This window comes from Thamnophis elegans, chromosome 9 (genome assembly GCF_009769535.1).
Source record: "Thamnophis elegans isolate rThaEle1 chromosome 9, rThaEle1.pri, whole genome shotgun sequence".
NCBI lineage: Eukaryota > Metazoa > Chordata > Lepidosauria > Squamata > Colubridae > Thamnophis > Thamnophis elegans.
In genome coordinates this window covers 62,017,911-62,035,108 of record NC_045549.1, presented here as the reverse complement: position 1 = coordinate 62,035,108, position 17,198 = coordinate 62,017,911, and the positions used below count along the sequence as shown (strand labels likewise).

Here is a 17,198-nt window from a genome sequence, read left to right as displayed (position 1 = left end):
CTACCCCTGAGGCAAAGCGAACGGCCCTCAGGCAGAACAGCGTACTACGTTTGGGGTAGGCGGGTCCCTCGAGAGAGGCGGGGTTTTTTTAAGAGCCACGCGCCTCCAATAACAGCGCCAATAGAAAGTGGGCGGGGCCTTTGGAGTGGACCCAAAAGTCGAGGTTGCGCAACGTCGCGCACGAGAAGCGAGGTGGCGGGTTGTTTCCTTTATTGCAACAAAGGGGGCGGGGCGCCGGAAGCAGCTGCGGGAGCAGCCCGCCATGGCGGGAGCTTCGGCTTCAGGTGGGCGGCGGCAGTTGCGTTCTCTGGATAACGTGAGTACCGGTGATGGGGATCCCCCTGGCGTGAATATAGTGTTTGTTAGGTTACTAGGGACGCTCCTATGGACTTGTGTCGGGAAAGAGGCGACGGTGCGGGGTTTGCACACAGTTAAGGGGGTTCAGACTCCCGAGGTTTTAGAGCAGTGTTTCCCAACCTTGGCAACTTGAAGATGTCCGGACTTCAACTCCCAGAATTCCCCAGCCAGGTGGCTGGGGAATTCTGGGAGTTGAAGTCCGGACATCTTCAAGTTGCCAAAATTGGGAAACACTGTCTTGGAACAATCGGCTTAGGCTCGCCCTGACACCCCATCCCCTCGCTCGGTTATTGCCCTCAGCCCGACGCTCTGCAAACGAATCTGAGTGCGGCCGCTGTCGATGCCAACCAAATATAATGATCCTATTCTAGTTGAGGGATATACCGGGAGGGCTAGTCTCGGGTTTGGAGGCGTCTCGTTACCATCATGTGATGGCGCTGGTTTTCTTTCATTTCTCTTTGGAGACAGAGAGCATATATTTTGCTTGGCGAGATCTTGGGGTTAATTTTAGTAGGACTTTCCAGGTATTTTCACACGATCTAGTGAGCCAAACCCTGGACGTGTGAACTGAAGCATGTATGTGACGGGGATGAATTTGTGCCTGGCATAGTCAGAATAGAGCTGGAAGGGGCCTTGGAGGTCTTCTAGTCCAACCCCCCTCTACCATTTCAGACAAGTGACTGTCCTGTTTCTTCTTTAAAAGCCTCCAGTGATGAAGCAAGCACCTACAACCTCTGAAGTCAATCTATTTCATTGATTAATTGTCCTCATTGTTAGTTATAGTTATGCTTAATATCCTAGGTTTTCCTCTTCTGTTTCCTCCTTTCCCTATTTTGGCTTGAAATCCTTTTTACCAAAATGCTGATGTTAAAAGTGCCAGAAGCATTGTTAGGTAAATCAAGCTTTGTTTTATGTTCTACCAACATTTATAAAACTGGTCTTGAGCACACAAATATAAAAGGTCAGGATTCACCACCACCCCACACACATACACACAAACACAAATATGAATTTGCACATAGTTTGCTAGGATTTCAGTAGAATCAATAATTGATTTAGAGACAGAGAGATGCTTGAGATGATTCTGTTTGCCTATCTGCGATGGCTGATTTTGACATTGAAAATAAGTTCTGTGCAGGATGTTAACCTTTCTGTCAAAATAAGGGCTGCTTTCAGTGTCTTGCACTAGCTTTCCAAAATGTAATTATGTATTTGAAAAACAATTTTGTAATTAAAAAATTAGAGTGTAATACATTGATTAAAGATACATTAGTCACCAGCTATTAGAATTGACTTTTCTTCATTATTGGTCGTGTTGACTAGAACTGATTATCTTTCTTCCTTTGTCTGTCAGGAATGATAATTTGATCCCTTTCTCTATGGAAGGTGAAACATGTGAAATTAAGATGTATTATGTTTGAGCCTACATATAAATTTTATCCAATAGGATATACATTTCAATAAACATCTATACATTACATTCTATGGTGGGTTCTAGAGCCTGGTGCAACTGGTATGGTGCAACGGGGCCGGGCATCCACCACATAAATGCATGCAACACATGCGCGCAGCGCGTGCATGCATACTTACCGCCAGCACCTCTCCAGCGTGACCCGTCAAAAGCGCGTTCCACAAAAGTGCGGTCGACGAAATCGCGTATGTAACGTCATCACAACGCGACGAAAAAGATCGAAAAATTGAAATAAAAATTAAATTACAGCAAGCCGATTCACATAAAGGTAAGGGTTAGGTTAAGGGTTAGGGTTAGGTTAAGGGTTAGGGTTAGGTTTAGGGTTAGGTTTGGGGGGGGTTAGGGGAAGGTTTTAGCTTTATTTTTACATTTTTCTATCTTTTTCGATCTTTTTCGTCGCGCTGTGATGACGTCACATACGCGCTTTCGTTGACCACGATTTTGTCGTCCGCGGTTTTGTGGTAGAACCCCTCTCCAGCTGCTCAGCGGAGCATCACACAGGTGCCATGCGTGTGTGTGGAAGCCCCAAACATCTCAAATACAGGAAAGGAGCAAGAGGGGCAGGGGGCCCTCTGGAGCACCATAACAGAATGGTACCTGATGCTCCCAGCCAGGCACTGCTATGCCTGTACAGGTCGTATCCCACCACTGATTACATTGTTAGCACTCTTAAAACTGACTTCTTACTACTTCCCATTATTTTATTCAGTGTACAGCGATAGTACATTAGCTAGGAGACTAATACTGTGTTAATACAGAGTGGTTGTTTGACTGCCTAAGACTGCTAATCTATTTGTTTCATGCTCATGCGCCATCCATAGTGCACCACAGTGAGCAACAAGCTTGGGGTCAGGCATTGCATTCAGACAAGGGTTGGATTTAGCACATTTAGTGCAGTTTTTCTCCCCACACCAAAGTGGTACTTATTTATTTGCATTTAGCATGCTTTCAAACTGCTAGGATGGCAGAAGCGGAGGCACATGACCCTGCCACAGGAAACGTTAGGTCTCGAACCATCACAGTCCTTCCCCTTTAAATTACTGAACCACTGTGCCTCCTACTTCCTGTTAATATTGAACTACAGAGTTGGTATATTCTTTTATAAAGTCTGAAATATAAGGATGCCCCTGAAAACCAGACAGTTTTCCCAAATACTAACTACCTTGATTCTGAAGACCAGGCTGTTTCTCTTCAATAGTGATTGACTTGCTTTATTTGAAAATATAACTTCCATGATACCAAATTCCAATTCAAAATGTTGTTTTTATTAGAAACAAAATGTATTACTATAGCACAAATAGGAGAAATGGTTAAATGCTAGTAAATACTTTTTGTTCTAAAATCCTAAGATCATGGTTTTGTATTAATAAATTTAGAAAATACCTCCCTGGCCAACAGTATCTAAAATCTTTTTTAGTTTAAATATATTTATTCTGCCCAGAAGGAAATGAATTTGTTTGAGGTGGCTGCATAAAAATTAACAAATAATAAAGTAGATTTATGGGGATTTATTCACAGAAAAGCTTCAGTTATACTCAGCTATCTACTTGACAGTTTTGCTTTGACTATTTCTGATCATTACCCATCAAATTGAATGGGAAAACTGAGCATGTTTTAAAGGTCTTTTTGCTCCAGTTGAAAGAATATATTGAGAATGAAAAAAAAATGCTTGCAATTGTTAACAGTAAACAAATTTAAAAAAGATTTTATGTTGAAAAATATACACAAAAGTAGCATTTTCAGGTCTGTATTCAATTTAATGTGAAATGTACTAGCTTCCTTGTACAAAGATTATGTAGTTTGTTGTCAGCTGTTTGTTGACTTATTAGTATGTATTAGATGGATTTTTATTTATTTTTTGTCCAAGGTTATAAAACTTAAATTTTAAATAAGTTAATTAGAAGAAAATCCTAATTAGAAACACACCTAATTCTGTGTTTCAAAGGGAGGTTTGCAAAATTCAAAATAAAAGTATCATGAAAAGATGAGTCTCAAAGTTGGGGAAAATGTATTTAATTAATGTTATACTTGAAGGATCTGAAAATGGTAAACATGCTTCTTAATAAAAAGTTCCTAGTGTGTTAAAATATTATTCTTTAGGTCACATATAGATTTAAATAAATCAAATTGCTTCTCGCAGGGAGGGATTATATACAGTGTAAAGAGTAAGGACGCCTGAGGATGTTATTAGTGGATGCTGAGGTAAATATTTTATTTGGATTTATGCTGTTTTTATAGCAACATTTTCTTGGGAAGGGAAGGTCTTTTTCTATACTCCAAACCTTCATTGCTGTAATCTGGGTAATTCTAAAATTACATGATAACTATAATTCTCTGTAGATGATGTTAAATCCTATTTAGCCTAATAGGGGATATCTAAGTAATCACATAGGTTTTGTTGGAAATATTTTGCTTTTTGAAATGTACGGCTCTTTCTAATGTGAGACAACCTGCAGAAATAGCATAATTGATTTCTGCATACTATGTAAGTTATTTTGAATTTCTGGTTTAAAAAACTATCATCTGTTTCAGGGGTCCTTGGAGGTAACACAGAGTATGGATGATGATCCTCTACTTGATGCACCACTTCTTCCACGCCATACATTACATTCCAGGCTTCATCCAGAGTTCCATGCTATACCTACAGTCTTTGTTGCCAATGTTTTATTGCTTTTGCATGTAAGTTGAAATAAAAATAATAAATGTGGAGTTATGCAAAAGATCAACTTAGCTTGCCTGAAGATCAGTGGTTAGCTATTTCACTTAGCTAACCAACAAATTAGGAATACCAATTTTTTCTCTCTACCACCTAAATTGCTCTTTCCCCAGCAGAAAGACATTTATCTCAATGTTTTCTTCTTGGTCTTTTAAAAGTGGCAGAGACATCTAGTATCCTTTAAGAAAGTCTTGCCCCATCATTATTACAATGGTACCTCAGTATTCGACTGCTTCAGAACTTGTTGAATTTGGTACTCAATGCATTTTGATGCGAAAATGTTGTCCTGGTACCCTGGCACAGCAAAAGGAAGAGGGGGACTACCGCAGAGGGTGGACAGGGAGTTGGCCATGCTAGGAAAAAGGACAAAGTTCTTTCCAGCTAAAACAAAGTGGGAAGTCACCTTGTTCGTTTGACAGATTTTGTAGTAGTCAGTGTGCCTCTCAGAATGAATTTATGTTGAGTACTGAGATACACTGTATTTACTGTTACAGTTTTGTCAACTTTCAGTGTGGGAATCATATCTCAACTGAGAAAATTAAACACAAAATGGAGTGTGCAAAAGATTCCTATTTCTATTGCCATAAACTAATAAATCTAGCTTTTGTTATTCTTCCAGTAATGGGATCTGAATTGCCAAGTCTCCTTACTGACTAGTAACTATTAACAAAATGAAATAGAGCAATCAAAACAGTTTCGGCATATGCCAAGCAGTATTGTGGATGTAATAAAAGAGAGGTATGCTTCAGTGTATGTGTATGTATAGAGGGTGAGGGAAGGAAGAAAACATAACTCTGAAAGCTTGATGACAGAAGCAGTGACATGTATTAAAACCAGAATAAGTAACTCCCTGCTTTACAAGTGAATGAACATGGCCACTACCTTCATCATGTTCGGGACAGATTACAACAAGTGAAAAACATTATAAAGCAGAAACTGTATTTCCCCTTTTCTGAATGAGTTCCTATTTCCCTGAAGTGAAAGTTTCAATATTTCTAATATTTTGGCAAGACAGTTTTTGAATTCAAGTCATAAGTTGCAAGTCACCTAAATAGACTTTTTTATTTTAAAATGGATGCATATTTGCAAGTTAAATTTGTCAGTTGGATGTTAAGTATCACAAATGTCAAAGCTTTTTGATAACTATACCCGAATCTTGATGTTTTATTGCTAGTTTATGTTTTAATCCCTGTCTGTACACATGTACTGGCAGTAGTGTTGTGGTATATTCCTTGAATACTGGAATGTTGACTGTAATAAACAATGTTGACTCTCAAAATTTATCATTAACTTACTGCTTCATGTTAGAATCTTTATATAGGAACTTTGGCCATACCATTTGCCAGAAACAGGCTGATGAAAACTGGCCCCATGTGTAAATCCAGACTTCCTGAACTGAGAAAAAATAACTCTGGTGTCTTGGAAAGTTTAATGAAATAGCATACCTTATCATAAGTTGGGGAGTTCCCATAATGCCCTTATGCATTGAACAACCCCAATCACTCCTTGAAGCAAGCCAAAGCTGAATCTTACAGACTTTTTTTATGACCCTTCGAGTTGTTATAAAGTGCCCTAAATCTGTGCACAACTATATCTTGGGGTGCCTATTTACATTATAACATTTTAGCATGCTTAGAATTGGGTTATAGTGATATTGTTCCCGAACCAGGAAATGCAGGCATTCCCAGTTGAAACAGTACAATAATTCAGCTCACAACAAAAACAAAGTAAAGATGCTTAATAGGAATAAATAGCTTGTATGAAACCTGACTGATACTTTATTAGTGCATATAATTATTTAATATCTTTCTTTCTTTAGGTTACTTTCGTTGTGTTGGCATTTGTGACGGGGGTGATTTGTTCTTATAATGATTCAGGTGAAGACACATGCCCTGAAAACTACACTTATCCTTTTAAAGTACAGACTACTATAACGATTGCCAAGGTAATTCTCTGGATGCTTCATCTGTTCCTGGAACGATACATTCACTTTCATCACAGCAAAGCTAGAAGCAAAGGTTACCTCCGCATCTACCGAACCACAAGACATCTTAAAAGGGTTCCCCTATTAATTCAGTCAACAGGTAAGCCATAACATATTTGGTTATTTTACTTAAATAATGCTTAACTTAATTAAATTAATGTTTTCTATCTAAATTCAGGTATTTCAGTATGCAGTAATGATGTTACACAACTATGGTGGAAATTTTTGTGACTTTAATTTTGTCCTGATATATCTCATTCTGATAAGTTGCAACTTTTCTTCTAGTAACTGAAACAAATCACTCTTATAGCTATAATTAATACATAGTATAAAATCCTGCTCAGACTTTTTAAATACTTACAAACAGAGCCACTGCTGAGTAATGGTTACTTCTACTGTGAAAAATGATAATGTGTTGTCTTAATTGTACCAGGCCCACTATGTGTAAATAATTCCATAGATATGAGTATCATGTCTGTATTTTTAACCTCTTTGCATGCATAGAAAATTTGCAGTAACACCAGCGGTCCTAATTCTCTAGAGATCAAGAATGTATCAAGGCACTTTTTCATTAGGACTGTGTCATCTGCTACAAAATAAATGTAAGATATTGTTTGAAACATCCTTTAAATTGGCTTTTGGCCTTGCTTTCAAGGATGAAAGTTTATCAACTTTTAATATACTCTAGTCTGGTTTCAAATAGTTTATACCATGTTTCCCCGAAAATAAGACAGGGTCTTATTTTCTTTTGACCCTCGAAATAAGCACTTGGCTTTATTTTTTGGCCAGTCTTATTACTTTTGAGGTGCAGGAGGCAGCGAGCGTGGTCATGTCATAGATGCTGCTGCATTGCAATATTTTCAGGGAGAGCTTATTTTCAGGGGAGAGCTTATTTTAGCACATGCGCTCAAAAGTCCAATTGGGCTTATTATCAGGGGAAGTCTTATTTTCGGGGAAACAGGATATTATCTAGATTAATATTTACTTGAAAGCTTTTATCTTGGGTCTATTGGTTTAGATCCTGCCCACTATAGTAAGACAGTAAGTCCACTCTTATAAGTTACCATATCTTAGTTTCATTGGCTTGTAGAAATAAGTAGTACATTTAGATGTAAAATGGCATGCACTCTGAACATAAAACAAATATTAAATTGGTATTAAATTAAAATATGCAATCTTATCCAACTGGAGAGATTATTTGTTCTTTTGGTAGTACCACATATTTTCATTTTTAAATTTATGTTTCTAACTCAACCTTTAATTATATGTGTTACATTTCTATTCCTTGATTATCTAATTATGAAACAAGATAAGAATGTTGTGGCTGCAAGTTTTCCCATTTTATATGAGAATGTTGGGGATGACCATGTGGGAGAATGACTAGCAGTCTGGGCAACATCTGATAAGAGTTTGTAGGAGGGAAAAGGATGGGAAGCATTTCAGAAGGAACCAATAAGACAGAAGGGGAAGAATAGTTTCAGTCTTGCAAAATTCTGTTCAATGGAACCTTGCAATAAATAAAAAATGATCTGATACTCTCGGTAGCACTTCTTCTCTGGACTAACACTTGCCACTGAGAGGTTTAAACTTGCTTAACTGGATAGAATAAAAACCTTTTTCCATACATTAAAAACTAAGTTAATGAGCACCCTTTGAAAACAAGTTTACTTATTCTGTAATGAAAAAAATATATTCTAAATTAAGCATCTGGCATTTCAGTATTTGTAACATTTTGTAATACCCAAATTGCAGTTTGAACCAATCAACAATCTACAGATTGATGCCTATCTGTAGTCATGTTAGATGTGCACCACTGGAATGGGGCCACTAGATAGAGCTCTAGTGATAGTGATTGACAAGATGGCCGATAACTATTTAAACAGATGATGCATTCTCTTGAAGATCTAGTGCTTGTGTATATGCTCCTATGGGAAAAAAATATATTGTCCTTTTACGTAATGCTAATGATCATTTCACTTATAAATCCTTCTATGCTGTCTCATCCTTATGAGGTGGGTGTTCTTGAGAAGGATGGTAAGGTACAGCCAGAGTGGGCTTTTTTCTCGGTACAGTCATCCCAAAATATAAAAGTCATCCCAGCAGCCCAGCTCAAACAAGCGGACACCTGTATAACAAGCAGACACTGTACAATTCTGTATATATAAGGCAGAACTGATACAGGAAGGTCCTGGAGGGGGATAACAACATTTCATATTACACAAAATAAAACAGTGGTAATGTGCTCTTACATTTGGATACAGAGAGCAAATGATTGAAGTGATTGTTAAAATCATCACATCCCTAAAAGACCAAGATTTTTTTTAAAAAACCATCCTAGAAAGAATTGAGCTATGGTTGCTGAAAGATACCATTGATTAGACAGTACCCAGTTAATCTGTATATTAATTTGACCCAGAATAGCCTTATATATGTTCATAATATTACTCCTGAAAGCTGGTGTGGGACTGGTGTAAATCCAATCAAAATAAATAGTATATATCATTTCAGTAAGTCTAGCCCACTACTGTAAAGATTAATCTAGGACCTTTACACGGTTAATCAGTGGTGACTGAATTGTTCTGGAAGGCATAATGAAGGGGAGAATTGAATTCAAGCCCTAGCCCTGCAGACAGTTAATTCATTTTCTGTTTGTTTCTATTTTGGGTCATTAGAGTGAGCTGTGTATGGATTTATTTTAATGGCCTATTGATCAAGGTTATCTGTTGCATACAATCTGGTTTAAAGTTATTGCATCATTATTATTTAAATAGAAGGGTTAATTTTGAGCTATATTTGGAAAAATCTAAACTACCCTTCACTGTTTTAGTGGTCATCACAAGATCTTGACTTTCAACCAATGTGGCTTTGTGGGAGAAACTGACCATATTTCTGTTTCTAATGTGTCCTGTTTGTTTTTAATAGGAAATGTGGCTTTATTGCTGATAGTGTCACTGCAACATTCGTTTCCTAATCACAATAAAATGTATCTCTGCTTCATGCTGGGAATCTTAGCTATGGAATTGATATGTTCATTGATATGTCTGGTTGTCTACACAGGTGAGAATTGTTTCTTTGCCTTGTTAGGGTAATTAAGCCACCCACTCTCATTCTGTTTTTAAAGTATTATTTTAACATGAATTTGATTTAAGAGGGCTGCAAAAAATTTACAAGCTGTCATCCTAATATTTATATTATCAGAAATCATACTACTGGTCCTTTCAGTGTTATTCTATATGATGCTGAGAAAAAGTATGTAATTTAATACATTTGGGGGGAAAATGGTTAACTTTAAACGAGGACAAAGATGCGGATGTTACTGAACTTAATTTTTGTGGTGGTGGAACTGCAAGCTGCAATTGTTTGCATGACACTTACATCTTTCAACTTTTACGCTGGTGTATCCCAAGGGCTTGGGGCAGTGTACAGCACAAAAATAGAGCATACAAAATGCAGCTGTTGATAAAGAAATTCTTCCCTTGGCAGTGAGAGCCATCTTTTGTGGCAAAGCAGCTGCTTTGAGAAGCTTTTTGCCTGGCACTGATAAGCAGCTACATCTCTTCATGAATAGTTCAAGGCTCTTTATTTCTTACTGGGTACATGGAAGCTGAGGAAGGAAAGAGCAAAATACATATTGCAAGATATATTTGCACAATTCAGAGATTGTTAGAAAGACTCAAGCACAAGATGTAGTCCTATAAGAATAATAACATTCTCTGGTCTCTTTCTTAGGATGAAAAAAGCTAAAACTGTCAAGAGAATGTAGCATTTGACAGTAAAGTAAGATAATTCTATAAGTTATTGCAGCAAAGAAGACAAAAATGACACCATGCTATTATTTTCAAGCCATGCTAGTGAATCTATTTTAAAGAGTTAAGGTGTATGTGAATAATCTGTAAACTGCTGTTTCACAGGAGTTGGCTTTCGAGTATTGTGGATTTTTATTGGACTTGCTGCTTTTTCTGTTTCTTTGACTCTATAGTTTCCCACTGTATACAATGAAAGAAATAAAATTTAGAACCTAGAACAAAAAAGTATGTGATGGGTAATGTCTCATTTAATACACAATAGCAACATAAAGTCAGATTTTAGCTAGCTTCTGAGGCATCCTTTTAAGTGTAATGGAAGCAAAATAGCACTTTGAAGTAGCAAAATATATAGAGCGTGGCTTAGAAGCTTGTGAATCCTTTTGGATTTTCAATATTTCTGCATAAATATGATTTAAAACACGATCTTATCTCCACACAACTCCTAAAAGTATATATGAATCAAAAACATACTTGTTAATTTGTTTATTGAAGAAAATGATTCTCAACATTTAGGTCATATTTATGTAGAATTATTGAAAATTCAAAAGGGCTCACAAGAACCATGCTGGGTATCTTTCCCCCTTAATGCTTTACTACTGTATATAATAAGTCTGTGCAGCAACCCAAATTCAAAAAGCAAAGTGGGATCCCCTTTTGCCCTTTGAATCCAGACCTCCACATAACCTTAGAACAGTGTTTCTCAACCTTGGCAACTTGAAGATGTCCGGACTTCAACTCCCAGAATTCCCCAGCCAGCAATGCTGGAAGTTGAAGTCCGGACATCTTCAAGTTGCCAAGGTTGAGAAACACTGCCATAGAATCTATGTTGTTCATCTACACAGTTGTTTGTTTATTTTTTTACTTTCTTCTACTATTCTTCAATGTTTTCCTTTATTGTTTCCTGCTCAGTGATATTGATTTTCACTGGCAATGTGTATGACAGCACACAAATCGCTGTAAATATGTAAGACAGTACATTAGCTAGTCTTCTATGTGCCACACAGTTCTTTAGTTCTGTTTGTCTGCAGTGGCATAGGGTCTCCTGCTCGAGCAGGAAGGTTGGAAGATCTCCAAGGTTCCTTCCAACTCTATTATTCTATGTTCAATTAAGAATCAATGGCTTTGACAAAATGGTGAAATGAGTGTCATGAATGCAGGTTCTATCCCTACACACGTATGTGCAATATAACAATACATAAATGAAGCAGGAGTTTTCCTCATATTGCTTAATTCATCTTTTGTGCCCCAGCAGATGCTCACGATTCCACTCTCTCTACTTCTGTTCCTGAACATTGTTGTTAATCACCCTCATCTGTCTCTTTATCTGATTTACAATCCTCTATTTCAGAAAAAAAATAGTTATATTATTTTTAGATGGCACAATAAAATGCTTTGCTTTATTATCAAACCACTAGCTCACCCATCTTTTATGATTCTGCTCCACTGGCTACCTTTAGGCACCTCTTAAATGACAATTGTTTCGAATGTGTACTTTGGGGTAATCTGATCTATGCTTTGATACCTGAATTCTAAGGCACCTTGAGAGCTAAATGCATCTAAAGCTTTTTACAGCTTTGTAGACACACCTGCTTTAAATATTCCTCTGATCAGTCATGCAGCCCTCTTCCTACATAGCAGGTGGCCTAGTAAAGCAATTCCAGTAGAGATAGGAAGAGTTTTTCTGTTCACACAGAGCTGTTGATTGAGTAGATGAGAATGAGGCATTGTGTTGATGTGGGACCAATAAATAAATAAAAACAATCTTCTCCAGTATGTTTGCTAACCCTTTTTTGGCTAAAGGCTAAGGAGTATTCAAGCATTCATTCTGAACACATGTTTGCAGAACCAAATATTGGGTGTGAATGATGATAATTTTATACAGTTTTTCCTAGCCAGATCTTCCCCACCCTTCCCACAATGTATGGGAATACATTACCCATCAACTCAGCAAGCATATCTGCTTTAATTCATACCACACAGCATTTTAATGCTCCTTTCAAAAAAATAAATAAAAGGAATTAAATAGGAACCCAATCTTTGATTTAGAGTAAGAATGGTACATAAGCCACATCTCCTTATTTCCTAACAAAATATCCCATCACACAAATAATTGACAAGGGTTTTCTCTGCATTAACAAATGAACACTAAGCTTGCTATGAAGTATAAAAATAGCTGAAATGGAGACATGATCTTTCCCTGTTAATACATGTCTCCATTTTCTTTTTTTCCCCATTGAATTTCCTGGTAGATAATCATATATTATGGTTGTATCCACATGACAAATTACCTAGTGATCCCCTTGCTCAGCCAGTTCACCCATTTCTGCTCACCGATAACAAATAAGCTTTGTTTGGTTGTTTGTTTTCTTATTGGCACAAAGCAGGCTGGAAGATTTTGCTTATGGGTTCCCATTTCCCCTATTATTTTCTGGAGCAGAGGGGAAAGATAGTGATGGCACTGTTTTCAGCTCCCCCTTCCTTTTTATTTGATGGGGAAGAAAACTGATGAAATGCCAAAACAGGTCCTGTTCTCTTGAGTGTCAAACTCATGCTATCACGTAACATATTGCAACGTTTTCTCCCTTCACAGAGCTGGGGTGAGCGTGGCCTATGCATGACACATCCAGCTGTGGGCTGCCAGTTTGACACCCCTGCTCTAGAGTCATCCAAAAGATGTATTCCACATTCACCCAGAATCATCATCATCATCATCATTTTAGCCATTGTCTATCCACTTCAGGATGAAGGCCTCTTACACATGTTTCAAAATCAATACGGTCCTGAGCTTTCTTTTGCCAGTTGGGCCCACAATACTGGCTGATGTCATTGATGCATCTTGTTTTTAGGACTCTTTCATGGACACTTCTTACAAAGTGGGATCTATGACTGCCTTGATCCATTCTACGTCTGCCATCCATTCTTACTATGTGACCAGCCCATTTCCATTTCAATTCTTTTATTCTCTTGATGATATTGTATACTTTTTTTTGTTCTTGAATCCGTGTGCAGGTCTTTCTATCTTGTCTTGCAATGCCGAGCATGCAACTTTTCATGGCTCTTTGTGCCATTTGCATCTTTTGTATCGATTGTGAGGTTAGTGTCCAAGTTTCAATGGCATATGTTAGAGCAAGTAGCACACACTGATTGAAAACTTGTGACTTCAGGCATGCGTAAGGGGGAGGTTCAATTTCCTTTATTGTATAAGTAAAAATTATCCTAGTTTTCCAGTTGTTATAACACATCAATACCTTTTCCTTATAAACATGCCATGAAAAAGCCGAGGTGGCACAGTGGTTAGAGTGCAGTACTGCAGCCACTTCAACTGACTGTTAGCTGCAGTTTGGTGGTTCAAATCTCACTGGCTCAAGGTTAACTCAGCCTTCCATCCTTCCGAGGTGGGTAAAATGAAGACCCAGACTGTGGGGGCAATATGCTGACTCTGTAAACCGCTTAGAGAGGGCTGAAAGCCCTATGAAGCGGTATATAAGTCTAACTGCTATTGCTATTGCTAAAAAAGGATCATGATTGCATTCTATAAAGACAAAATAACCACACAATTGTAGAGTTTCTTTTTCCCTGCCCCTAAGATGGCATGTTTTGACTTAAGCCAACTATTCTTAGCCCATGCAGGTTGTTGTTGTTTAGAGAAAAGCCTAAAGAAAAAAAACCTTCCTATTCTCTTGCTTGTATTGGGGTATATTCTAGAATTGCTAAATTGTTTGCATTGGGTTACTAAACACCTTGAGATAAACCTTTCTGATGAACTGTTTCCATCCATGTGAATATTTAGCATGTTGTGATTTTTTTTTCATAACTAATTACCTTCAGAGACATATTTAATGAAATATGTGCAGGGATTTTTATCTTTGGAAGCAGAATATTTATTTATGCTACAAGAGTTAAAATTCCTTTTAAATCAACTTTGGATTCTGTCATTTTATTTAACTTTATCGTTTGGGCTCCGATTTTTCTCTGGGTCTGAATAATAAGAAAACTCATTTTTTTATGCTTCTTGTTTTATACTTAAATGCTTTGAACAGTTCCATTTTGTAGAGGAAACAGAATAGATTTTTTTTCTATAAATGAAGTTTGTTTTTAATTGAATATAGTTCGATAATAGCAGAATACATTTGATCTTTTCTTTGTTTTCAAAGTGAAGGTAAGCAACTTTAACCGAGCAAAGCCAAGACCTGATATAATAGAAGAAGAGAAGATGTATTCTTATCCTAATCAAGTTACCTCAGAAGTTGGATTTAGGTACTTGTATACAATTTGCTGAACTTGAATAAATCCTTGGGGTTCACTGACAAATGCGCGCTCGACAAAAGCATGCCGACGAAACTGCGCCAAGAAAACCGCGCCAATGAATGAGCGCAGAAGCGCGCTGACAACAGCGCGCCGACAAAAGCACATCTTCAACAAAGAACTAATAACAACCTAATAACCCTAACCCTGAACCTAACCCTGAACCTAACCCTAACCCTTACCTTAACTTAAATCGTGCTTCCCTTACCTTAACTTAAATCGCGCTTCCCTTACCTTAACTTAAATCGCGCTTCCCTTACCTTAACTTAAATCGCGCTTCCCTTACCTTAACTTAAATCGCGCTTCCCTTACCTTAACTTAAATCGCGCTTCCCTTACCTTAACTTAAATCGTGCTTTTGTGGGCATGGTTTTGTTGGCGCGTTGTTGTGGGCGCGTTTATGACATCACGGTTTTTGCGCTGCGGTTTCATCAGCGCGCTTTTGTCGTGCGCGCATTTGTCAGGTCACGAATCCTTGGCACTGACTCCGGTGTTTTTTAAGCCCTGATAGTTTGATACATTAATCTCATGATTCATTATTCTAGAGCAGGAGTGTCAAACTCACATTGTCACAGCGGCATCACATGACATATCGGGACAACCCCCCCCTTCACTAAACTGGGCGTGGGCATGGCCAGCAAGTGACACATCCAGCCAATGGGCCAGGAGTTTGACAGCCCTCTTTTAGAGCAGGGGTAGGGAACTATGTGGACTTCAACTCCCAGAATTCCTGAGCCAGCATCACTCTGGCAAGAACAACCTTTTTGAAATAAGTTAAAACAGCAAAAGAAAATGTAATTAGGATGATGGTGTGATTTTATTTTATATTTTTGCTTTTCAGAGAAATCTCAAGTTTGGAAGAAGTAGTTGAAAAACAAGGTGATGTGATTGAATACCTTCAACGACACAATGCCCTGCTTAGCAAGAGACTATTGGCATTAATGCCCGAGCAGAACAGAAGCTAGTGGTATTCAAGACTGCAGTGTAGAAGAAAAACTTTTCCAGCACTGATTTATTCTCTAAAATGCAAGTTGTACTGAAAAAGCCCACTCCACGTTTTGAATAGCAGTTGGTTCACTTCTGGATTACTGGAAAAGCTTTTTTTTTTAAAGGATATATATTTTTAAATGGTTGTCTCTACTAAAAGTTTTTGCAGTGCAGGAAGTGGACCTTAGATAGGGAAAATTTCTCTTTCTATGTCAGTCGCAGATTGTTCTTCCAAAGTGCCAAAGATTTCTATGGTAGTTCAGGATTTAGTTCTTTTCAAAAATACAACAAGGAAAACATCTTCATTTAAGGGTCATTTCTCCTTACATCTGGGTTATCAGTTAAACTATTGGATACATTTATAAAAGAATATATTAGTATTAGGCTATTGGTATCTCTGGTTCCTCAGAGATAAATAAAGTTACTATAGTAATAGTGAAGAATCATCTGGAAAACTGTTTAATACCTTTAAAAAAAAATTGTAGTCACTGAGATTCCATTTCTGCAGGCATAGTGATAAAAGAATAGAATCCTACATGCAAAGGAATATCCGAAAGAGGAAAATTGGGGTATGCTACATAAACTGGAAAGACCATGTGGATATAATATGGGAAATATAAATTGAACCTTTTAAAATCATGGATATCAAAATAAAGCTAATATTGCCTTTCTACCTTGCTTATGTGTACAATCAAATGAACAAGAATGGAAAAGTATGTGAAAATATTTTTTAAATGTGTGGGTGTATTAACAGCTGTAAGTAAGTATTTATCTATCTCTATCCTAGAGGTTTATGGTATGGTATTGTTTATAATGTGAAGAAACATTAGTTTCTGGCTTTTATGTCCTCCTTAAGATCTACTTCTTTATTTTGAAAAGCTACTTCTTTAATCACTGCATATGGGATTAAAGTCCACCTCCTCTGCCCTTTAAACCTGTTATAATTGTTGAAAATACTCAGGCCTACCATACTTACTGATGTCTCCCCCCTGAAAGCTGTTGCACAAAATATGTAGATAAAAGTGTGTGGATCCTATTGAATTGAGTGAAAATTAGTTGCTGGGATCTGCTTGACTAAAGTTTTTAATTTCCTTTTTCTCTGTTAATAGTTAATTGCCTGCTCTGTCTTTTTGCTGCCAATGAAGAGTAATTTTTGTGTGTTCTGTAGTCAGAAAGGCATACTTTCCCACAAATCAGATAATTCTGTGATTTTGTCTGGGGAAGAACAAACGTGTACCAACAATCCTGCTATAAATTATACAAACTAATTGTCCATCCACTGCTTACTGAAATATATGTATGCATGTATAGTGCACGAAATAACTTAATATTGCAACTGACTGCTTCTAACACTAATTCCTTCATGTCTTTTTGGCTGTGGATTAAGCACAGGTAAGATTTTATATATAAGATGAGCTTTCCTTTTAAAGGTTACTTAGATTTCATCATAGTTTGTATGTAATTTGTTCTACCTTTTGTATTAAATGTGATAAATGAATAAATGCAATAAATCCTAATCTATTGCAAACTGTAACTATATTAATATGCCTGTGAAAAAAATTATGTCTAGCAG

The 17,198-nt window shown here is 37.3% G+C and overlaps 1 protein-coding gene across 2 annotated transcripts; it reads left to right on the top strand.

Moving 5' to 3' along the window:
• The first annotated feature begins 196 nt into the window (after positions 1 to 196).
• On the top strand, positions 197 to 17,142 carry LOC116513067 (transmembrane protein 192-like). 2 transcript variants are annotated; one of them, XM_032223860.1, is made up of 7 exons: positions 271 to 316; positions 3,969 to 4,030; positions 4,361 to 4,507; positions 6,364 to 6,628; positions 9,451 to 9,585; positions 14,489 to 14,591; positions 15,480 to 17,142. In XM_032223860.1, the coding sequence occupies exons 2-7, from the start codon at positions 4,010 to 4,012 to the stop codon at positions 15,601 to 15,603; spliced, it is 795 nt and encodes a 264-aa protein (XP_032079751.1). In that variant the 5' UTR covers positions 271 to 316; positions 3,969 to 4,009; the 3' UTR covers positions 15,604 to 17,142. The 2 variants fall into 2 exon arrangements, with proteins under 2 accessions (XP_032079750.1, XP_032079751.1); XM_032223859.1 differs by lacking the exon at positions 3,969 to 4,030 and having other exon boundaries at positions 197 to 316.
• Positions 17,143 to 17,198: the final 56 nt, after the last annotated feature.

Excerpts from the sequence above, each read along its gene's own strand:
- LOC116513067 (XM_032223859.1), top strand. The coding sequence starts at position 263 with ATGGCGGGAGCTTCGGCTTCAGGTGGGCGGCGGCAGTTGCGTTCTCTG. Across the intron at positions 317-4,360 it reads AGTTGCGTTCTCTGGATAAC|GGGTCCTTGGAGGTAACACA; the intron begins GTGAGTACCGGT and ends CATCTGTTTCAG. Across the intron at positions 4,508-6,363 it reads ATGTTTTATTGCTTTTGCAT|GTTACTTTCGTTGTGTTGGC; the intron begins GTAAGTTGAAAT and ends TTCTTTCTTTAG.